The sequence below is a fragment of the Amphiura filiformis genome, chromosome 9 (assembly GCF_039555335.1).
Source record: "Amphiura filiformis chromosome 9, Afil_fr2py, whole genome shotgun sequence".
NCBI classification, from domain to species: domain Eukaryota; kingdom Metazoa; phylum Echinodermata; class Ophiuroidea; order Amphilepidida; family Amphiuridae; genus Amphiura; species Amphiura filiformis.
The window spans coordinates 16,193,248-16,218,410 of NC_092636.1; the positions used below are offsets into that span (position 1 = coordinate 16,193,248).

General features: G+C 36.7%; 1 protein-coding gene across 1 annotated transcript in view; it reads right to left on the reverse strand.

Moving 5' to 3' along the window:
* Positions 1 to 10,456: 10,456 nt before the first annotated feature.
* The window catches only part of LOC140160688 (polypeptide N-acetylgalactosaminyltransferase 10-like), a 50,126-nt gene continuing 35,419 nt past the window's right edge, over positions 10,457 to 25,163 (reverse strand). The window contains 4 exon segments of the mRNA XM_072183976.1: positions 10,457 to 20,632; positions 21,703 to 21,816; positions 21,819 to 21,851; positions 22,821 to 22,928. Of these exon segments, the coding sequence (XP_072040077.1) occupies positions 20,441 to 20,632; positions 21,703 to 21,816; positions 21,819 to 21,851; positions 22,821 to 22,928 (447 nt within the window). The 3' untranslated portion in view covers positions 10,457 to 20,440.

Below are 25,163 nucleotides of genomic sequence, written 5' to 3' on the forward strand. Positions count from 1 at the left end.
TGTTTTCAGTATATGATAGCCTAATGTTACTACAAGATAATAAATATTAACTCATTTTTCAAAAATGCCTCCTTTGCCCCCCGTGGAGCAGATCGTGTCACATTTGAGTGTTGTGGGCAGAATAAAGTTTTTGCAAATTTTTTGTAAACTTGTGTAATAATATTGTAGGTGCTGTTAAATTTTATTTAATAGAAAAAACAAGTTAACAAAAAATAATGTTGTACATCAGAGTTCCCACTGAAGTTTTGGATAATTTTCATGGTGTTTTAAACAGTTACCAAATAATATTTTAATCAGATGTGAAAAGATATTTCCAAAATTTTCCACAAGGGGAGAGTGGACTTTAATAGGGATTAGCTCATTGCTTGTTAGATTCCTGATTATAGGTTGTTTTTAACCAAGTAGGCCTAATTAAATTATTTTCTCTAACTGATGCAATGTTAATTTCAATCCAAAGTCAAGATTATTATGATTGTACAAATTTGTATTTTGTAGTACCGGTAAGTTAAAATCTTCAGGTGGAATTTTTTTGTACTTAAGGGGGTACTACACCCCTCGATAAATTTTTGTCTATTTTTGCATTTTTCTCACAAACTAATAACACAGTGGTAAATAAAATTATGTATATTATAGGGGCAAGGAATCCAATTACTACACTGGAATTTCAGTAACCCAAGACAAGCGGTTTGTTATTTATGATCAGAAATAAGGTACCGCTAGGATGTACCATGTTTCCTATCATATATACTGAACCACTTGTCTTGAGTCACTGAAATTTCAGTGTAGTAATTGGATTCCTTGCCCCAATAATATACATAACTTTTGTTACCAGTGTGTAATTATTTTTTGAGAAAAATGCGAAAATAGTCACAGATGTACCACATTGGTGTAGTACCCCCTTAAGTGGCCTAATTTATTGATGACAATTGTAATCGCACAAGATGGCTTTCATGAACAGCAAAATAGTTCAATGCTAGCCTAATAATTGACAGAAGTTGTAAAATAATTGACATGTCATGGAATGTTATATGGACACAATTTTCCTCATTCTGGGTTACTTACTAGGGTTAGAAACTTGAAACTTACTCAACAAAAACTGAGTGTATGATATGTTAAAACTTGCATTTGTTAATTACACATGCAGTTTTTCGTTTTAATTAACAGAACTTTTGGGTTTTCAACTTCAGCTGAATGATTCACCCAACACCCATGCTAAAATAACGACAACTGAATTCTCGGTAAAAATTACCTTAAATTCATGTTTTCTGATTTTGTTGTTGCTGAAAATAACCCAATTTAGCAGGGAATTTTGCATGTTGATTTTAACTTTTAAGCGATCAGGAATTATGGGGGAAAATGTGGGATTCTAAATCCCTCTGTAGGGCTCTGATTTTTAAGACTTTTTGTATACCATTACTTCACCTGCCATTCAAGTCTTTGTGAATGGGTCCCAGGGACTGTCTTTTGGAATTTGCAGGAGAGCTAAAAACCACTCTCCTATAATTATATCAGATTGCTCTCCTCTCCTCAAAAGGCGGTCCCTGTGGTCCAAATTGCCGGCATTTGAGTGTGGTCATAGGCTATATAATACAGAAGAAAGGTCTTTTGGTGTAAAAAGAAATGGGTAAGACAGTCACGGACCCTAGGATTTGGTTTGATTTATACCAATGACCATAAAGTCTCCTTGAGAACTTTGGCAATACTTTCAATATAGTCTACAGCCTGTGACTGGGTTGAAACCCCAGCCTCTTGTAAAATAATAACCAGACATTTATATCTGGATTCAAGATGCTTCTATAGCTGTTTTTAGCAGATTAAGATGTTTATTCAAAAGTTTTCAAAATTAGGTTAGAAATATTGTAAAAATGTTTTACAACTTATGTTTTCCATCCCTATTACTCATGTGTAATGTAGTCATATGTACATGTAGGTACCGTAGAACAAAAGTTTATATGCTGTTTCAAACTTATATTGGTGACAATTTTCCTTTTGATTTAGTAAATATCGAGGGGGTCAGTCACAAAGACATTTATAACTCCATTTTGGCCATTCTGAGAAAAACGAGTTTTTAAAGATAATGGTCTATATTTCACTGGCCATTGATTTCAAATGGAGTTCCATGTGTTTATTGGAAAGTGCTCATGTTTCTGAAAATTGTGATATCAAAATCTCATTTTCGAAAAAAAAAATGGAGTTACGTCTTTGTTTCACTTACCCCTCGATATAATGGTTACAATACAGTGTTCTTTCCTCATTAGCTATATATATTTCAATAAAAATTTATTTGTCTTTGGAGTATGTACAATAAGATTTAAATATTGGGAAACATAAATATATATTTATATGCAAGCTTAATGTACATGGTGAGATGGTTTGACTTTTTCTTGGTACCTTTAAACTTTGTGTTACAAAGCTTAGATTCTTGAAAAAAAAAAGTATTTTTACCATTTAATAGTTAGCTATGTTTCCCTTTTCTCATAGAAAGTTTGGTCCAATTTTTTTGTTTTATAGGAACTGTATTCTGCGTAGAATAGATATGATAACACAATTTATAATCTAAAGCAATTAATGATGATTCTGTTGAGGGGGTACTACACCCCTGCCCAATTTTGTGCCTATTTTTGCATTTTTCTCAAAAATTATAGAGCATTGGTGACAAGTAAGATATGTATATTATAGGGGCAAGGACTACAACTGCTACACTGACAACAGTTGTGGAGTTACAGTCAAAAATGAGGGAAAACCAATATTTGATCAATAAATCAATAACTACTTGCCTTGAGTTGCTGAATTTTCAGTGTAGTAGTTGTAGTCCTTGCCCTATAATATGCATATCTTACTTGTCACCAATGCGCTATATTTTTTGAGAAAAACACAAAAATAAGCAAAAAATTGGCTAGGGGTGTAGTATCCCCTTAATCCAAATGTTGGTGGTAGTTAGCAAACAAACTGAAGGGCTATTACAGAAAATAAGTGCACGCCCCAATGAAGAGGAGTAAATTTTCAGTCAAAGTAATGTCTGGATTTCCGGTGATAGACCAAGGTAGGTTGGTTTTGCCAGTTAAAGCGTATTGTTTGTGGATTATTATTCTACAGGTGGTACAAAATAAGAATCTTGCTTACTTGCTTAAGATGAGTGGTGTCCTCGAACTACAACAGCACGCCAAACCCTTCTGTCCTGCATGGCGTTCCCAAATCCATAACATCCAGTCCAGTGTCCTGTTTCAATACATCCACGTATGTTAGAGGGGTCTGCCAGGTTTTCTGTTTCCATGTTTTGGTGTCCAATGGATCAGCTTGGCTACAGGCTCATTTTTGCTTCTGTATGCATGCCCAGCTAAACGTGTCCTCCTCTCTCTGATCTTCTGTGAAAGTTTTGGTAGGTCCCCATACAGCTCTTTGTTTGTGATGTGCTGCTTCCAATTGATGTTGTAAACTGCTCTAAGCATTCTTGTGTAGCAACCATCAAGTTCTTTACATAATTTGGGAGACATGGTCCATGCTTCACATCCATAGGTTAGTACAGATTCGACGGTAGCAGAAAATAAAGCAGTCTTGAATTTCCTTGGGAGAGTTGACCTCCAGATTTTGTTGAGGCTGTTACATGCTCTCCATGCAGCTGCTTTGCGTGTTTTTACGTCTTTTTCCGTGCTAGCCATCCATGCACCCAGATACTTGAAGTCGCTCACCTCATCTAGTTTGGTGCCATTGTTTGTCTGCATAGATATCTCTTGACTATGGTTGAAAGACATGAACTTTGTTTTTGAAGCATTCATTTTGAGGCCAACTTTTCCAACAGATGATTCAACCCTTTGCAGTAGCTCTTGTGCTTGGTGGATTTCCTCTGAAAGTAGGGCTATGTCGTCTGCAAAGTCTAAATCTGTTAGCACTTCAGAATCTGGTGGTGTAAAATTGTTGCTCCTGGGCAATTCGAGATATCCAAGGTCAAAGTTTATACAGGATCAAAATTAACTTGGCAATTTGGTCCAAATGCTCCAATTTTGGCGAAAATAATCTCAATTTGGTTCTTTCTGTATAATAACTCTAATAAAGAATAGTTTGAACTACCTAGAATGACTTGTTGCCTAGGTAACACATCTAAATATGTCATTGCCAATTACTAAAAAGTAAGTCCTACTGATGTTGGCCTACTGGTTTTTCCCTCAATGGTTAGTTGGTTACCTAGGTAATGAGTCATTACAGTTGGTTATTTTAATCAAACTTGGACTATTTTATCTCTTTTAGCCCCTGTGGGTGATCAAATTTAGGACCTTTGAACTTTTGGCTTATAACTCCCAAACGATAAGTCAGAGGTGGGTCAAACTATACATTTTCTGAATCATTACGATCAGAGAAATATTTTGTTGTCTTGGGTTTAAAAATATTTGCGCAGTTTTGAATTTTGACCACTGTATAATCTTTGACCTTGGAAATCTTTTTTTTTGTATTTCTGGAAATCTTGAATTGCCCAGGGGTGACAATTCTACACCCCCCCTAATCTCATATTGTACCACATAGAGAATAATAATCAGTGAAGAAAAACACTAACTGGCAAAACCAGCTACATTTGTAAGTTGTAACCCAATAAAACAATATTTTGCAGCTGAAAACAACTGGATATTCCAGTTGTCAGTGTTGCTGGGAAAAGCTTGGAAATGCAATAAAAAGTATTAAAAATGTCATGTAATAAATTCCATCCATTGTGAACTGGTTTACGCTGGATGTTTTTCTGTTTCGGCACTTTGAAAGTCTGGATTTTCATTCAGCAATCACTACTGGTCAAAATCTGGGAATCCAAACTCCTGGGGCAGGGACTGTCTTTTGGAATTGGCAGGAGAGCATTAAATAACTATTCTGGACCCTTTCAGGAAAGCTGTTAAGAGCATTTACAATAGAATGTAAGGAGAGAATTGTCAACTGAGGAGAGCTAAAAATTGCACTCCTATCAGATTTAAGGAGAGCAGTAGAGCATTGCTCTTGCTCTCCTCAAAAAGCAGTCCCTGCTGGGGTGTGCTTTATTGTACCGGGTACTTTAAGTGAATGTAATGCATGCTGTAATCCTGTACGTGTAGGCCTATTCATCATTTGTCAGACATTTTGATAGAAGTTTAGATTTTGACTCTGTAGTTGTAAGCTAGTAGTTTAAGCAGTTAAAACGCATGCACATATTTTGAGGGGGGCTTTCGGGGCACGAGCCCCCGGGGTAAAAGCAGGGGGCGGCCAAAATGAAGGGGCGGCGGAAGAAGAAGGGGCGGCACTTTTTTAAACCACCGAAAAAAAAATTGGGTCAACCTTTTCGGGCTGTTGAGGAAGGGGCGGCAAAATTGATTTTCTTCAGCCCCCCGGGGTAGGAGCGGCCACGGTACGCCACTGAAACGAGTACATTTACATTGTTAGTACTTGTCTACCAAGTATCAAAACAAGTACCAGTTTTGAACTGTGGGCACTTTGATATGAAATTGATATAGGTATAAAGACTTTTAAATGCAAGGGGATTAGAGGGAGAGAAAAATGTAAAAACTTTGAGCAAGAGATAGACTTTTGGACACAAGTTATAATGAGGGCATTGGGTGAGGACACAAGTCAAACAGCCCATTTGAACTAGACTAGAGTTAGAGTATGGTTTTGTTTATTGGGAAAACTATAGAAAAAAGGTAGTGGTGAATGGAAATTGCCATTCAAATTTTGGCTTTTGGGTGGCAGATCCAAAGAGTAGGAGATGTCTTTGGTTGACAAGCAGTGGCGGTGCCAAGGGGGGGGGGGGAGCTTGCAAAGTGGATTTCAGGGAGGGCAAAATCAATGAATTTGCACAAAATTACCGCAAAAATGGAAATTTGTGTAATTTTGGGAGGCAGTGGGTGGGGGCAAAAGTTCTGACTGCCATAGAGGCCTACCAGTTAAATGGCAATCCTCTTTGTCAATATGTGGCTCACTTTGAGACGAATACATTGGTATGAATAGACATATATTTCGGAAAATGTTTACTGATGCATGATGCCGAGTTTAAAACAAAATTTGAGCAGTTCCCCTATTTTATGTTTATTGTAGTACGGTACTTAGTAAGATGTTTACAGTTGAACACATTAGGAAACGAATTTGGAGAAAACCTTCTGTTTTATAAAATACTATGCTGAGCCACCAGCCTGGGTGGCTCACGCTCCAGTAATTTCAGATGATTGAGCTCAGTAATACATCAAAGAATGTCTTCCAATTCATGAAAACAAATAGATAATCAGCTTATCGGATTAAAAGCTTAGAGGGAAGGTCTTGCTGTTCAGCGAGTGTTTGTAATTATCAGAAGGTTTTCTCCAAATTCATTCTCTAATGATTTAGCCAACAAAAACATTGTATATATTTTTTTATGAAAGTACTGTACACATTTATGACAAAATTTGATTTTTTTAAAGAACTGTTTTGTTTTGCGATGCATGCTTGTCATAAAATACAAGTTCTCAAGATTACAAAATTTTAAAACCAATTTCAGTAGGACATTATATTGCTGAGATGAGGCCTGTTGAAATGGCATGGAATACAAAAATTACTTCCCTTTTTTTGGGTAAGGTGCTGGTTGGCATGGAATACACTATCTATATATACATGTACCATACTTCTGTATCATACCCTGTGGGTGTTGGCCACCCTGATATTTAAGATTTTATGCCTTTTGTAATTTTCCCCCCTATTTTTGATAAATTTACATCAAATTTTGTCCCCTGGAAAGTTGCCGTTTCCCCTTTGCCCTCCGGAAGTGGATTCTTTTACACACAAATAAAGATGTTGTGTATTGTATACATGTAGCGTTAAGATTTTGGGTTTACCAAATTAAGATACATTGGCTCAGTTCAAGTTTATTGTAATGGATAACAATGGTTAATCCAAACATTGTTGAAAAATGCCTACATATATTGAAAGCTATTGTTTAGTTAGAAAACAAAATCAAACATTTAAACTGAGCCATTGCATGTTTAATTCATGTTAATACTTTTGTAGAGTCCATTTTATCAGTAGTTAAAGAGTTAACAGTACCATGCTTGAAGTATTTTTGCTGAAGTATGTTTTTTTTTATTATCTGTAGCTGTGTATTTTTAAAACAGTAGTTTAATATTGTATTATTATTTACTGGAAATAGTTATTAGCAATAACATGTGTTAAATTTAGATACTTGCAGTACTGTAGCAGTTCAAGATCAGAATTGAACTTTAACTTTGTTCTGGCACTAACTCCTACCATGAAAGAACCATGCTCCTACATTGTACACAGGGTTGTAGCTATAGTAGGCGGTGGTGGGCGGCAATTTTAGCATTAGAGCCCACCCCTCAGTCCAAAATTGCACAATTTTGCTGAATTAGTCAAGAATGAAGAATTTGATCAATTTTGAGAACAATATGCAAGATTTTCATCAAATGCCACCCAGCACTAAAAATGTCCTAGCTACAACCCTGCTCCTCATGGTATGTAGTGTGATAATCTAGTATCAAAGTCTGTAAGTTGAAATTTCGTCGGGGTATGGGCACTTAATGGAATGAATACGGTATAAATAGCACTGAAACCAAGCACTGTGTAATTTGCATGTTAGTGTGATAAAAATGAGCAGATCTCTCACTCTGACTGTGACCACGGCAAGGAGGGAGGGTATGGTGGGGGAAAATGGTCTCCTGTCAGAACTCTTTCCCCTCAGTTTGCATCAGCAAAAAACTCAAAATGATGAATATTTCCACTTTTTGTGGCAATTTTGTGCAAAAATTTTTCCCCCCATGCCTCAACTTGAAATTTAAAAAAAAATCCCTGGAGTCGTCACTGAAGCATATCGGACACTAACAAACCAAAATTTCCTTACCCCATTTGGCTTCCCCTGGTAGATAGTGGATCAAAGGAAGCCTTTATTTTATGTATTCTTGAACCAAGTTTTATAGCTAAACATGCTAAACAAGAGTTATTGGTGTCAAACTTGATGCTTTTTCATGTTAATGGAGTTTTATCTGTGTAGTAGTTTATTTTAATATCAATAGTTTTATATTGTACCATTGATAACAAAAGAGATTCATAGTATCATTTGTTAAACTTAGATACTTTTGATTTTAAAGTATATATTTATTTTTTATGTATCTGTACATGTATGTTCATCTTTTTTGTAGCTGTTCAAGAGAAGCATTACATTGTTTGCCAAAACCAAGCAAAGATTGAAAATTGTATTTTTTACGTTGTGAAGAAGATACATGTATTTAATTTGTAACTTTATGATCAGGAATACTAAAGCTAATGCTCATTAGCTAATGCTAATAATAAAGCCCCCCCCCCCTCCTCACCATGTTCACAGGTCCTATAAGCCGGAGAGATCAAATTCATTCCATGGGTGTGAAGTCCTCAATTTAATTATCCAGAAATGTTCCTCTTAAACATTAGGTTTCACTACCTGAAGAGAATTGATCAAAAATTAAATTCCCTCCTGAGCTTCGTATCTGTCAATGAGTTGACCAGATCACCAAGCTGTCATTATAATAATATATATAGCTAGAGGCATGACACAAATGGGTCAATGAATTACGTAAAAATGACCTTGTGTGGTATTTAGTTACCAGGAAGTGAGTTTTGCCGGAGGTAATTTGTGGTTAAATTTTGATCCCTCACTACAAGAGTTATTACCGTCGATTTGGTTAAAAAGGGAGGTGAGACATGATCAATTCTGTACAGGCAGAAAAACCTAATGAAGGCTTTATTCCCAACATTTATTTTGGCAGGTATGTGTTTCCTATTTGGAGCAATGTGGTCCCTCTCAGTGGTGTCTGCAAAGGGGCACACCAACCTTTTGCATTAGTCAAAGCAAACTCATTCAGTGGGAGGATTTTCAATTTTTTTTACCATTGTGGCTTATCAAGTTGATTTAATCAAAATCTAGTAAACTGGACTTACTATTTTTGACTGGCGATGTTTCACATCCTATCCTGGATGCTTCCTCAAGCCGTCTGATTTTTCGGCGGCGATTGGTCAGTGACCCGTAATGGGGTCACAGAACTGAGACCTCTGTTCTGCTATCCAAAAGATCCCTTGACGTCTCAGTTCTGTGACCCTGTCACAGGTCACTGACCAATTGACGCCGAAAAATCAGACGGCTTGAGAAAGCATCCAGGATAGGATGTGAAACGTCGCCAGTCAAAAATAGTAAGTCCAGTTGACTAGATTTTAATTAAAGCCATATTATAACATTTGCTGAGGAGGACGCCCTCACTGATTTTTTAAAATTAATTATTTTACATGATTATATTGTACTTTATTAAACCAATATACCCTGGAAAAATCAAGACTCTAGGTGCTGTAGTTTTGTCAAAATCCGAGATTTTGAATAAAACGCCTGAATCACGTAGTTTTTATTATTACGATGGAATTATTAGTCGAACGCATACACGATGTTCATAACACACAGTACGTACACGGCGATGCTTGCGACGGTGATCTACACAACAAATGGCCGTACCATAACATGACCGAAGGAGTGGTACGTATTGGCATATATATGCGCTGGTAGTAAATTCCAATTTTCTTTGCTCTGCCGTAGTTGTTCGCTCAAAAATAAAAGGGATATATCTGACAGTAAAACTAACATTTTATGGCAAAGAAATGCTAATCTATTTTGTATGAAAATGTTATAATATGGCTTTAAATCAACTTGATATTTTATATATATGGATGACTGAAAATATACACAAATATACCATTGTGGCTTCATTCAGTAGAGGGAATTAAAACCTTGTCCACTAAAAGTGGTCCTCTTATTTTTGTTCTAATTTGGCCCTATTTTGTCACTGAAAAGTGGATCTTTTTGTCAATTGGGATGCGGAGGGGTGTGCTGTACCTCCCACAGCACTCTTCCTGGAAACAGGCAGGGTTGCCAAAAGATTTCAGCCCGAATCGCGGGTCAAATAATCGAAAAGTTGCCCAATTTTTCTCTTTACCATTGGTTTCTATGGGGTAGGAAACTATCGGAAGTCGCGGGAGCCAATGCTGAGAAGTCGCCCAAATTTTTCTTAACCATTGGTTTCTATGGGACAGGAAATTGTCTACCAAATCGCGGGTTTGGCAACCCTGGAAACAGGCCTGTACTTATCCTTTGCTTTAAGCTAAAAAAGGCTTTACTTCGAACTGCAATATATCAAACTTTTGGTACATTCTTGTCACCAAGTTTTTTCTTGAACAAATTTAATGAGAATTCAATATTGTCAGTGCTTATTTTGCAAGTTGTGTCTTAGAAGTTATGAGGCACAAAAGGTCAAGGTCGATTTACCTATTGTACATGGGTCAAAAGTCAAAATTGCTCCAATATTTGAATATTCCGTAAAAATTGTTGCAAATTGTTCATCTAGCCTAGAGGTTTCAGAAAAAGAATAGTTTGCACTATCTATGATGTTAGGTTAGTACCTTAGGTTTTTTACATAACAAAATGGAGATAATTGCAACCAAATTGTGAAATGGATTATTAGTTTATTATATCAATATTTATTGCTCTTCATACATAAAAATTGTGCCCACTAATATCAACATAATTTCATAAAATCCCCTCATATAAGCATAAGTACCATTTATACATAAAATATAGAACACAATGTTTGATCAAGTGTGAGCAACTAAACAAGATGTCACACTCACTTTTTTTAAATTTACTTGTCAGCTCTTAGTGTATAGACCACTTGACATCAATGATTATCAACAAAGTTGATGGACTGGTCTGTTGATATGCTTGAACGAACCGTTACACTGTTCAATGGCTTTCTTATACTATATGGAATGTGGTGGGCAATTTAAAATGTACATGCCCTGAGCAAACTACGATCATGTGTATACACACTGCAGGGCAAAGCACAATGGAAATTGGCACAATTCACGCCATGATTTGCGCGCATGCTGCCGGGCAATGACGTCACATTTCAAGTGGTCTATACTCTCACCAACATATTTCCGGAAATATTTATATAATATTGAATGGCTCTGAGTGTGATACAAGAATATTTTTCTATCGAGTGCAATATATACCTGTCTTTGTATCGCACGAAAATAAGCCGTTCAATATTATTATTTATATCAGGCTTTCCCTATGTGGTAAAAGACAAATTCGGAATATATGGAGTTGTACTACACAAAATGCGAAAGGGGAAATACCTTAATTTTTTTCATCCACAAACAGACTATAGTAGTCTGGAATAGGGTACGACTATTCCAGTTGAAATCCATACACCCCCTGTGGAAGACATGACCTTATATCTTTCACACAGTGAGTGTGTATTTCAAATGGGGCTACCTGAATGGGTGACTCCATTTGAAATCTATTATCTGTACTCCCTGTGTAGAAGATTAAGGTCATGTTTTCCAATCAGCAGACCTTCATTTTTGAGGAGCTCAATTGAGCCGGAGCTCCTACAGCTCTCCTGAACAGTATTTCAGGAGCTCAATTTATTGAGCTCCTCACTTCTTGAAAATCCTATGGTTTAATATTGATATTTTATAATTGAGCTCCTTGTCAATCTCCTCAGTACACATAGGAGAGTGACTAACTGAGCTCCTGCTATTTTCAGAAATGAAGGCCTGAATCAGGGTGTATGGATTTCAACTGGAATAGCACATTCCCTCTGACAAATTCCTCACTGTGTTTTAAATATAATTCTAATCATAAAATCTTAAACTTGTAAGATGACTAGGTTCATTAGAAAGACACAGTTTATATAAAATTTTACCCTATTTTACATTAAAAAGGATTTGGTATTTGCTTACATTCGGCTATTGAGTATTCCATGAAATCCATACACCCCCTATGGAAGACAAGACCTTAATCTCCCACACAGGGAGTGTAGATTTCAAATGGAGTCATCCATTCAAGTAATCCCATTTGCAATTTACACTCCCTTTGTGGGAGATTAAAGTTGTGTCTTCCATAGGGGGTATGGATTTCAACTGGAATAGCCCAATAAATTTAATATTAACCTTCAGGGTGGTTCAAACTTAAGGAACTGTAATTTTAAAATTCCTGGGTTACAAACATTTATGTTAAAGGGTGTGTGCGGCTGAGGCCTCAAAACTCTACGCTATTGTTATGGGTTGTTAACCCCCTACAAAGACACATTTCTAAGGATTTTACACTTTGTTTCACTTTTCTCAAAATAAAAACCCAGTCTAAAGCACAAAATCAGCCCACCACCTCTTATTAGGGAATTCCTATATTTTTGTTACTTTAACACTTCTGTGGGCCTTGGAATTGGTAATTTTTGGCTATTGAACTTTACCTACTTCTGTGCCTACATTAGTTGTTTTTGTCCCCCTCTGCGTACCGTCTAGTCTTTATTTTACTTGTTTCCCCACATCAAGTTGGTATACCTTGCCCCTTTACTTTCTAGTTGCTTGTATATTCAAGGCATCCTCTTGTTGTGTGTTTTGTGTCCTCGTCTGTTGGATCCACCATTACCCACTTTTGCATTTAGTTTTAGTATCTATGGTGTAAGCTTATATTATCTTTGTTTTGCTGCAAAGTATTTGTCTGCAACTCAAACCTCAAAATACAACATTCTTAGCTTTGAATCCACTAAGAAAGACCCCGTCTACACAGAGCCAGAAGTTGACTTTAGTCAAAATTATTCTGTGTAAACATGGTAGCCGCGATTCAAATTCCACTTCATAAAACAACTTCCATCTTCATAACCTCATAGACGACACCCAGTAATCAATAAAATTTAGCGTTTACAAGCTAAACCATACCTACTGACAAAGGGACAAAATCAAAACTAGACCGGCGGCAGTTCCAGGCAGTTTCCGGTTGCTATTGTTCTAAACAATTGAAACGGGACAGAACCGCCCATTGACTGCCGGTCGAGTTTTGATTTCATCCCTAAGAATATATACTGATTGTCAAAGCTACATTCTAATTTAAATGTAAATATCTAGTATATCAGTACTGTAATATTATTTACAAATAAACTTCTTCAGTGAAGACACTTTTCAGTATAGTGCATATATAATAACTTAAGGTCCAATGTCACAAAGATTTGCCATTTACTGTGAGTCCATTAGGGATGGCTTCAAAAAACAAAACCTACAGCGCCCCAGACAAAATCTGCAATTGGGCCTGGTTCCTATTCTCTAGATCAATAGGACACATAACCAACTGGTTCTGCTGGCAGTTTGGTCATCCCTCCGGCTTATTGGGCTATTCCATTTAAAATCCACACCCGAATCCACACTACCCCTGTGGAAGCAGACAACTCCATTTGAATTTCATACACCCTCTGAGAAAGATTCCACCTGAATTGTCCCCTGAGGGAGAATGAGTTTCAGATGGAGCTGCTAATGTGTTCATTCCACTTGAAATTCATACTCCCCCTGTGGAAGATATTTCCAAAATCTGCCACAGGGGGAGTGTGGATTTAAATGGAATAGCCCATTAATAGGTTTGAAAACTTATACATTTGAACAAATGATAAAGTGTTGCATCCTGTAAATCCTCCAATGTTTACTTGTATCCTTCAGATCAGATGGATTGATAGTGTCAGCATGGTTACGGATCAAAATGGTACCTATCCTCTTGTCTCATCTGAGCAGTGGCGGCGCCAGAAATTTTTCTGGGAGGGGGAAAGGGGGCAGAGCCTCCGACTGGGGGGCATTTTCATCAAATTTTGGCTAACAAGTGGCTTTCCCCCCGCTTCAATTTTTCTGGGGCGGCGGCAGAGCTTCTGTCTGGGGGGCATTCCCCCCCCCCATAGCGCCGCCACTGCATCTGAGGCTGACTTTCCGACAGGACAAGTTACTTTGCCTGAATATTATAATCCATAGACCCATAACATAAAGGTCTAACTAAGCCCTGGAATTGTACTCTTATGCTTGTTTCATACTTTCTGCCGCTTGCCGCTGAGCAACGTGACGCTTGATCATGCCGCTTGCACTTGTCTGCAAGCGGAGTGGCACACCGCTGGGTGGTAGCAGCATGACTCTGAAAGCCAATGTTGCTGCTCAGCACCACCAAAAATTGTTTCCAGTACTTATACGTCAGAGTGGCACTGCTCCCAAGCTTGCATGAATTTAACTAGTGATCTACCGATTTGGGCAAAGCGGTGAAGTGATCAATATATCGGCTTGTTACCGCTAGCGTCTCTGGTGCGACTGCGAAGTGAAGCAAAATCGTTGTCAGAGCGGCAGGAAAGTATGAAACTAGCATTACATTGGAAATGTAATTCTTTGCGACTTGGACCCTTGGTTAAACAACAATAAATAGAGGCACATGATTAAAGTCAAGCTTGTCTTCAGAAAGATTAAATTACTCTTTACTGAAAACATACAATTAATGTTGATTCTTTGTTTTTTAAATACTATAATATATACATCAATATAACATGTTCCCCTGAAAACAACAAACTTAAGAAAGAATGGAATTGCAGGGGATGTGCAATGGAAAGTAGTCAATATGAAAAAGAGTGTAGATTTTGGTCACAAAGCTAGCAAATAAAATACAATTCATTACATATTTCTTTAAAAATTATGGAAAGGATAACTTTCCACATTAGTGAAACAGTACATACATATTCTTACTTGTAGCTTCAATATCAGGGAATAACTAATATCACTGTTAATTTAAATAATTGCAAATTTCTGACCAAACATTTTGGGATAGGCATGTGAGTTTAAGCCTGCCTAGTACACCCAAGGAACTCCCAAACTCATGCAGATCATAAACTCATTACCAATAAATAGTGCAGCACCCTAAGATCAACCACTTGGTTACCTCATCCTGTAACTTCTTTGTCACCAAGACAAACCCTCTGAAGACATGCTCAGGAAATACAATGTGTCTCTTACTGTGTTGAGGGTGTGACCAATCACAGTAATAGAGGCTGTCAGCCTTTTCCGCAGGATCCGCCATCTTGTGGGTACTGCCGTTCTGCATGTCATGCACTAGACATTACGCCCCCGATTACGCGGAAGTCGCAGCGCGTGACGCACCTCTGACAGTCAAGCGTCAACGCGGTGATCTTAGCAACAAGGCACTCCGTACCCACAAAATGGCGGCGTTGACGTCACCATGACTACCTCTATTCAGGACTTGTGAATGAGGACTAAGGTTAAATGCCAAATATGGGCATGCTAAATTGAACGACCAACTATTGTTATTTTGTGCATGTCCTCAGAAGATTCTGGAACCAAGACTGAAGGTGCCCACATAAAATTATGACAAAGTAAAGCTACCTCTTGACAAAAAGAAAGCTTGCAGTCACTGCAATATGTGATGTAATCCAACCTAAGGTGGCAAATTGTGAAATTATGGTCAAGTCAAATTTACAGGGCAAAACAATAAAACATGTATAACAACTTGTGACACAGTGTGTTATTGGTGTAATGATTTCAGCAGTTGCACAACTGGTTACTGAAAATTTGATGATATAGGAATGCAATTTTCAAAATGGTCTCCTTTATCCAATTGGGATAAGATCATGTCACATAATTATTATCATACCTTCCTTTCATTTTTTTCGGCATGGAGTGTAGGATATAATACTATGACTATGCTACAATCAATCTTAACCCTAATACTGCCAAATCTAGGCAATTTCAAGCGCATCATTCTGCAACGCGAAGTTTGCATTATATGCAAATTATGGTGGTTTGGAAAAGTTTCTCCGACCGTAATCATTCACTTACCAAAAATAGTTTCCATTATATTCACCTACATGTTTGGCTGCTGCATTAAAAAGAAATTCATATGCAAAATCTTGTTGCGGAATGATGCTCTTGGAATTGACCATCTAACCAAATCTAACAAGGAAAAACACTGCGCATGTATATGCATCCCACATGATGCCATGATACAATCACCCTAATTCATATATGCACGGAATCGCTGGCTGGGTCACAGTGGCTACCAGTCGGTGATACTGTGGTTGGTACGTGAGGGGTCTAAGGCTCAAATTCTGTTGGTACCAAGCGACTTCTTTGTTCATATTCTCTCCTTTTTTGTTTCTTCTTTCCCTTAACAAAAAACCATAATGGTTAATAGGCACAACATAATATTGTGAAAGTTTTCAAAATCTCTTCTTACATTTATCATACAAAAAATAAGAATAAGATATAAAGCAGAAATTATACTCAAGCACTATGCAATGAGCAACTGTATTTTGGATAATATAACTTATTTCTCATTGATCAGTGGCCAAGTATAAATTCAACTTAAGGCACATTAATTGATTGTAGTATTATAGGAAGAAAGCAATGGACATTGTACATCATATTTCAAGAAAACAAGATTGCAAGCTTTCAGTTTAGACTAATGCTTTTGAAAAAAAAACCCACCCAAAACGTAATGCAAAACGTAAAGCAAAGCTATTTTCCTTGCTCTAGTAATGTCACAGAAGAGGTATTTCTAGTACAATGCAGCGTTGGACTCTAGCTGAGAGCGTAGCCTAAGTCATTATAGACTCCAAGAATGGCTTTCCATACGCAAATGGCTTTACAAACACAAAGGAGGGTAGTCTCTTCCATGACCAACTTGATTTCGATGGAGCAGAACCAAATTGGCTGCGGAGGAGACGGGTCATTTTGCCATGCAAATTAGTAAGTGTCAATCGCTTGCCCACGTAAAGAGAGTTAAGCATGAATGCATTATACAACAATACCCAGGGAGCTAATGTAATTGAGCATTTATTGAACCGAGCCTTCGATATGATGTACATGTGTTTGGCCTGGCCAACAATACCACTCTATAACCTTGATATTACATAATGGCAATCAAACCATGGAATGCAATTAACGTGTATACAGGTTTAGTACAAAACATTTCACACATTATTTCATTTCTAAAAAGCCCTAATTTATCATTCTCATCAAATTTCAGTAAAATTGGTCATAATTAATTATTCAACTTCATCAGAAAGACTTCATTTACAGAAAAAACTTATTGGAGGTCATTACATATACTACAGATAATAAAATATACCAACTCTATTTGGTATGTGAAAACAGAAATCTATAATTACTCTCATTATACGAAAAGAAAAGTATATTCATTACGATTCATATTTGAATACACTTTATGGTCTCTGAAAGCCTATATTTACTAAATATGGTCTCATATTTACCAAATATGGTCTTATATATTTTACCAAATATGGTCTCATATTTACCAAATATGGTCTTATATTTACCAAATATGGTCTCATATTTACTAAATATGGTCTCTGAAAGACTATGAAAAAAGACACAAACTTCAACAATAATCAAAAGTTTTAAGTACACAGTACTGAAATGTACAAAAGAACACTGTTTCATATGAGTGGAAATTAATAGTAAAATAATGTGGAAAATTGCAGAGTCACTTAATAATGGAACATAAAACTTAATGGGAAAGTTTTGGGCTTTGATATAATAAAAAATATAATAGATTTGTCTCATGTCCTATGGGAGTTTGAAATGCAAGTTGTTATTAAATTTTTTATCAATTGAACAATGCCAATTTTGGGTATTCTGACCTGGGAAGTATTCAGGCTATGTTTAGCTGGAATACAGGCTACATCTAGTGTTACAATTTCGGAGTTGCGTTGCGATCAGAAACAAAATTGAAATTGAACATTGACCTGACAGCCGATTTTGGGCCAAACTGCGTTAAAATGTAAACAAAAAAAATACAAATTTGTGCAATTTTGCTCAAGCAAACGTGCAGCATTAATCAATTGCTCGTACGAAACATAAGACAAATATCTATTTTTTTATTTGGCCTTACTCAAATTTGTGACATGCATCTAAATGTGGTCATTCCTAGAATTCAAATATTGCACTATCAGTTCACTAGGCCTTGTGATTCTACAGATACTAATAAAAAAATCAACAACTTACTTGTGACCTCAACTATTGAACATGAGCCCCCCCAATTGTCCTCATACGAAAATATTGAAAAAAAAAATTTTCTTGTTTTACTGTACAAAAGAATGATTGAACCTAATTTTGAAATTCCAGAAAAAGTTTTCTTTTTTTTCCTTTCTGCTGTTGAGTCATTGATTTGTATTGGGAAAAAGTCTTAAAAGAGTTTAATATAACATTTCTTTACAAAAGTACTAGGTATGCAGGTGTATATCCACACGAGACTTGTACTTATAAGTGCACTCACAATTTAGCATGTCCTTCACTGGTAAATTATTCACAATCAAAATAGAGTTGGATCATCCAGTCCTATTATGGTCAACATAAGGTCTTGTTCTTGTTCACACAGTGCATTACATGTAAGATATCTTATGTGTAAAATCATCGAAAGTAACTTGCAAGTAGCTACTTGTGAGTGTGTCTACATGGGCCCTACAGTTAAGTTTACTTTTGAATGTAGTTACTGTTGACTGTACTTGCGATTGTCTGAACAAGCCTAGTGACATTTTTAAAATTGCTTGGTTGAACCAGGTTGTATGAAATTGTTCAACCTATCAGAAAAGCATTTATATAGGAATAGCATTTACTTCTCTAAGTGCTTTCTAGTGTATGTATAAAAACACCTAATCAAAATTAGGCCAAAACATTATTGATGATACATGTATACGAGTGGATATTCATACGTAGTGGTATATAAAATGAATTAAAGTTTTAACTTCAACACTACACTATTTTTCGCTCACCTGGAACGTTTTCACTAGTCCGACTAGCGTCTTCAGCAGATGGTGATGCTGTGATGATATCTTGTCTACAATCGGGATATTGTAGTGTAGTGTTGAAGTTAAAACTTTAATTCATTATTGATGATGATTAGGGATGAAATCAAAACTCGACCAGCAGTTCCGCCCGGTTCCCATTGTTTAGAAACCAGATGGAACCGGTCGAGTTTTGATTTCATCCCTTATGTGATGTGATCTGTGAGTTCTAGAACTGTTTTCAATTTGTACCAGTGACTTCAACATCAAAAGTTATGAGCAGAAAAGTAAAAGTATTGAGAAAAATAAAGAAATAGTTAAGGGTTCTCGCAAATCACATCACATCAGATATTGTAAAGAGCTTTATAAATAGGAATGCTATACCACATCATTGAAACCATCAAACCATAAAAGCAATATTGCATGATTTCCTCAAGAGGACACTCTCAATACCCATGAAAAACAAGGCCTAAGGTACTAATCTTAAGATTTTGAAATAAAATGTCAGGATCAGAGGTATAATCAGCCAATCATATTCACCAACACATCCATTCATGATCTACATGCTGGAATGAAATATAAACAATACTATAGCTAAAATAATAATTTCTCGATCATGAGAGCTCAACAGGCACGCAATGACAATTGCGTCGGCGTACAACGCCTACCACACACGCTTTGGGTAAGCGCTGCATTTCCTGTGCGTGCACAATCGATCGCGCTATCGTGTCATTCTACTAAACTTGCGACATTACGCAGTGCACACAGTACTCTCATGATCGAGAAACTATTATTTTAGCTATAGTTTGCGTACGACGTCACCTGTCAATCAAACTCAGAAACGACTTGTTTACGATTTCTCATGATGATTGAAATTTCAGAACGCAGCAGTAAAACAGCGTGCCCTAGGGTTAATTTTGCACCTTCAAATATACAAACCATCTCAAAAAGTTTGGTCTTAGTAATAGGAAACTTTCTTTCCTGTAGGCACCATGTCAACAATGCCTAGAAAAGTTGCTTTTTTTGTCTAGAAAAAGTACCATCATTTTTTGCTATTCCTTTTCTCTGATGAAGGCACCAGATGAACCTTCCCTTTATGCAATACTAATCGATCACAGGCTGTGAGGAGTTGATCGACAGATGCAAACTTTTTCATTCTGTCTCCGATTATAGCAATGGGCTATTCCATTTAAAATCCACACTACCCCTGTGGAAGATTTTGGAAATATCTGCCACAGGGGGAGTATGAATATCAAATGGAATTAACATTTTAGCAGCTCCATTTGAAACTCACCCTCCCTCAGTGGAAGATTCATGTTGAATCTTTCTCAGAGGGTGTATGAAATTCAAATGGAGCTGCCTAATGTGCTCAGGCTCATTTCATCTGAAATTCATACTTCCCCTGTGGCAGATATTTCCAAAATCTTCCACAGGGAGAGTGTAGATTTTAAATGGAATAGCCCAATTTTCTTTCCACTGATTTGATTAGTTTAGCTCAAAATGAAAAGGGGAAATATCTGATAGTGAAAAATAACATTTTGTGGAGAAAAAAATCTTTTCACAGAAATCTGGCAATATTGCTTTAATTAAATATACCAAATAAACACCCACATTTGCTTAGTGAAAAAACTGCACAGAAACAGCTCTTCTAAACGTCCCATGTAGCAAGTAACTGCTCACTCCAGGCCAGCTCACTCTCGATTCATCTTCAAAGACAGCTTACGGTATCATCTACAAAAATATCAAAGAGAAGTGCACTTTTCCATTTCATGAAGTGGTTCTTGAAAGCCTATCAAAGTATTTCATCAGCTTGAAAACTTCACAGGGTTTTCTCTATTAAGCTTTCCAAGTACTTTTGCATATGCTCGTTCAAAGTCCCATTTTTGAGCTGCATTGGAGCGTTGGCATTTAGTCATGATGATAGCCCGATTGTTAGAGGTTCCTGTATCTGAAGCAAGGCACAGTTTGGATACGGGATGGTATATAAGCTTGTGCTCCTGTAAATGATAAAAGAACATATAGGTGGTGTTATTATTAACCCTAACATGGCTAAAGACTACAAAATACCATGAGGATAATCACTACGCATGCATGAATCCCATGTGATTCCATGATGCAATCACCCTAAGTGCTAAATGCTCACGGAAACATTGGCCGGGACAGCGAAACCCCTGTGGCTACTGGTCGGTGATTGGTGCTTGGCATGAGAGGGTTCAAATCCCTGGGGGTACCAAGTGAATTCTTTGTTCATCTTCTCTCCTTTTTTGTTTCTTTTTTAACTTCCGATAGCAGAAACCAGTGTTATGGTTAAACAGATGATGCCTGGGTGTGTATGCCAGCTCGAGTAAGTGATATGGATTTATATTCGTCTGTTCCAATGTCGTGGTGAATTGGGCCCAACAAGTCACGTAAAGCATTATCATGAATTGCCCATTCATCGCTATTGTACACTGGAATGGTGAAACGGAGGCATAAAGCTGATTGTGCATTCAAGGCTGTTAGAATAAGAGCAAAAATCCAAGTCATTGATTTTGCCATGGTTGGTGAATATAGACCCGGGTTCGGATACACGCCAAAAGGTAGATAATGGTACCGCACGCAGTGGAGTAAAGTGTACGGGTCCACACGGGTAATGCAAAATATACAGCACTGGTGTTGTTAAATCTCAACGTGCGATGGCATAAATGAGCTCAAAAGTCAGAAACGGTAACATTTTAGGCAGGATTAGTGCTTACCGGATACTCCTTAAATAATAATAGGCGGAGTTATTATTAAACAGAGTAATAGATGATATTATTAAACAGAGAAATTTTATAAAAAAATACATGTACAGTCTCCTAGCTGAGATATATCTCTTTATTATTGGCCTAAAAATTTTAAATCTTTGTTTTTCAATTTTTAATACCATGATTTTTGTCGTATAACTTTGCATTCAAAGACCACATCTTGACGGGATTAGATCAAACAATGTCACAAAATGTTCTTCTTCACAGTGCCAAAATTGTCAATTTGTCAACTTGTTTCTTAACTTCATTTGCTTTTAACTTGCTTACGATTTTATTCCTACCTGATTGTATGTCCACAATTGGTTGCCACGGCCACCATGACATGGGTAGATGTTGGGTTCGGTTCCTGGTTGGTAGTATGGGAAATCAATGCAGTCTTTGGATTTGCTTCCCCTACTCTAAAATCATCATGCCATGACAATGTGAAGTACTGTGGATGACAAAGAAGGGGAAAATATTGTATAATGAAAGACAAAGATAAAGACAATTTATCGCGTCTGACGTCACCTGTCAATCAAACTCGAGCACGGTTTGTTTACAAGTGTCGTGATGATGACTTGCTGAACGCGGATTTATAACCGGGCGCGTTAATTTTGCACCTTTCAACATGCAAACCATCTCAAAAGTTAGGTCTTTATAGTAGGAAACTTTCTTTGGTGAAGGCACCATGTCGAAAATGCCTAGGAAAGCTGCTTTTTGCCTTGTAAAAATACGAAATTTTTCGCCATTTGCTGCTATTCCTTTTCTCCGATCAGCACCAGATAGATCGGTCTTCCTTTTACGCGCTGATTAACCGGTGTAAACCAATCAAGGATTGTAATTGATAGTGACATCAGACGCGATAAATTGTTTTTATCTCTGTCTTTAATTATAATAGCTAACCATCATATAGACAGATTTATGATGATAATTGAAGACCTCATGAACTAAAAAAGGGTTAATGGATCAGATAGTAACATTTGCACAGTATTTTTTGTGGGACATGAGAGCACATCAGACACTTCAAATTGCATTCAGAATACAAAGAATGTCCTGATGATATCAAATAATTTTGATTTTTTAAATTTCGCAATATAAATACAATTTTATGGCAAATTATTAAAATACATATTTTTGATATTTAACAGTCCTCGGAGTAAACTTTATAAATCTAATGATATGTACTTAAAGTGTATATAGCTGGGAGGACAAGCCGTATATCATTTCAAAATGACCTTTTTGTATTGAAGATATACATTGTTTCCAACAAAAGACCTAAAAAATGTTGGCATTTTGATGGGGTAAAGTGGGGGATTGAAGCTGTTAATCAGATCACACAGCTTGCAAAAGTCCAGACTTGCATGTTTGCATGTCGCTCATGGAGGGAGAGAGGGCAAAACTCATTGATAGCGACACTTACCTGTCTACCGCCCTCCCTCATATCTCTAGACTCGCAAGTTTGAATTTTAAACTCTGTCGTACGAGCACGTATGATGGTGAAGCACAATCCACTTTCTATATGTTTTAGCTGAAATAAACAAAAAATGTACATGACTGTTATTAAAATATTTGCAGGATCAACTGTATTTTCTATGATGTATCATCCCGTAAATATGGCGGACTACTCAAATGCATGATTGCAATCTACCGCGACATTTCGTCTCACACATATAATAAATGCACTACAATGAAATTGATGACAACATTTGATTGAATGGACTGTACTGCGCCATGATTACAGTGAAGGACACCGGTTCAAATCCTTTGTTTGGAGCCAATCGATAAAACCATGCAGGGCCTCTATAATGTAAGTACAATAATTATATAGAGGGTCATCTGTAGGGATATTGATTTGACTAAAAACCGCATAAGCAAAATAATTTGTAGCAAACAAAATACCGTACAATTCAATAATAAGCATATGTGTCTATTAACAAGTTACATGGAACTTTTTTGTGAAACTTTTTATTTTTTTATCTTTTAATTTATAAATATCTGTGTTGTAGATATTTGTAAATTAAAGGAAAAAATTGAAAAGTTTAACAAACAACCCTAAAAAATGTTTTCTTTTCTGAGAACTTGTTAATAACATAACATAACATAACATAACATAACATAACATAATTTATAATGCGCCTTTTCCTGTGGCTACAAAGCGCAACAAGCATATTAAAAAGAACAGCAAACATGATCAAATACAGAAAACAACATTATGGAAAAAGATATGTCTTGAGCATAGTTTTGAATGATTCAAGAGTAGCAGCATTTCTGATATGAACCGGTAAGGTGTTCCACAAACGTGGAGCTGCCACTGAAAAAGCTCTATCCCCAGCACCCTTCTTAGAACGAGGCACAAGGAAGGAAATACTATAGGCACATATGTTTATAATCGGTATTGTTATTATGGTATTGTTAGATTAAACAAATTAGAATTCCATTCTCTCCTTGTACATTCCAATTTGGAAGAGAATTCCATCTTTCGAAGAAGGAACAAAACCCCAGGGGGGCCACTGGTCATTGACCAGGGGTATCATGCGTGGCCAAAGATTCAAGTAAAAAGGGTCTTTTTTCATGATCAGGCACTGTACTTACGTATCGTGAATAGGGTATCTAAAACAAGGAAATTTGAGAAAAAGGGTATACCTTGTACAATAAATCAGTGTTTAGGATCCTTTGAGACAAATGTAGTATGTATTGTAATAAAGGTTAAAAGTTATGAACTTTTGAATTTGTGTTTTCCCAGTTATTATGAAGGGTTTAAGAGTCAAAATATGACTGATTTACTTGCTTCTAATGGGGGTCAAAAATAATGTCAATACTTATTTAGGGTATGAAATTGTACTTGTCATACTTGTTTAGGGGTGCATTTTCAGACTTCGTAAATACTTGTTTAGGGTGCTATTTGAAACTTCGTGGCCACGCATGATACCCCTTGTCAATGACCAGTGCCCCCCCCCCCCCCGGAACAAAACAAATCCAGCTGCTCACCACAAAAACCACAAGTGCTTTTAAAATGTTTTTTATACAACAGTTTTTTGCACAATGCATGCCACCTGGTGCCAATGATGCCACATCATGCCTTAGGCACACAATTGGGCTACTTTGCGATCACCTACTGCTAAAATTGGGCTACTTTTGCAAGTGTCAGGCTACGGTAGTAATTTGACATATTTTCTTTTCATTTTAACCGAATTATGAAAGTTTTTGAGTTTCCGAAGCTCCAAATTGCAATAATAATTGGTTTTGTGAACATTTATTGATCGGTCAGTAACCCTGGGTCAATAACTTTTCATTTAAGTACCGGAAGTTTTTAGCCAAGTGTTTTTCCGCCCAATTGAGAGATTAATATTATAAATTTCAGTAAAAGTACCCAAATATTTGGTATTGGGTGTTTTTTTGGGGGAATCCTAAAAATTGGGCTACTTAGCGAGTCATTCACCGTGGTCTAGCAAGCCAATTTGCCATGCCTTGGCACTTAAAACTTTTGGCAACACTGTCTGGTGTTAATATTAAGTCTAGGTATTGGTTTTTTCTGGCCAAAATGAAGCACTAAATGAAAGTATAGTTTTGCATATTGAAATACTGTGCTTCCGAGAATTAGATAGGAGTATCAGACAACTCATTAGCATAACAACAGTCAATTTTAATGCCTAAAACCGGACTTCATCATAAAACCACATTTAATTTTCATGTTTCATATGTACACTGGTACACATTTTGCTGGACAACGACATGACCATTGTGAAAACATCTAAATGCTTAA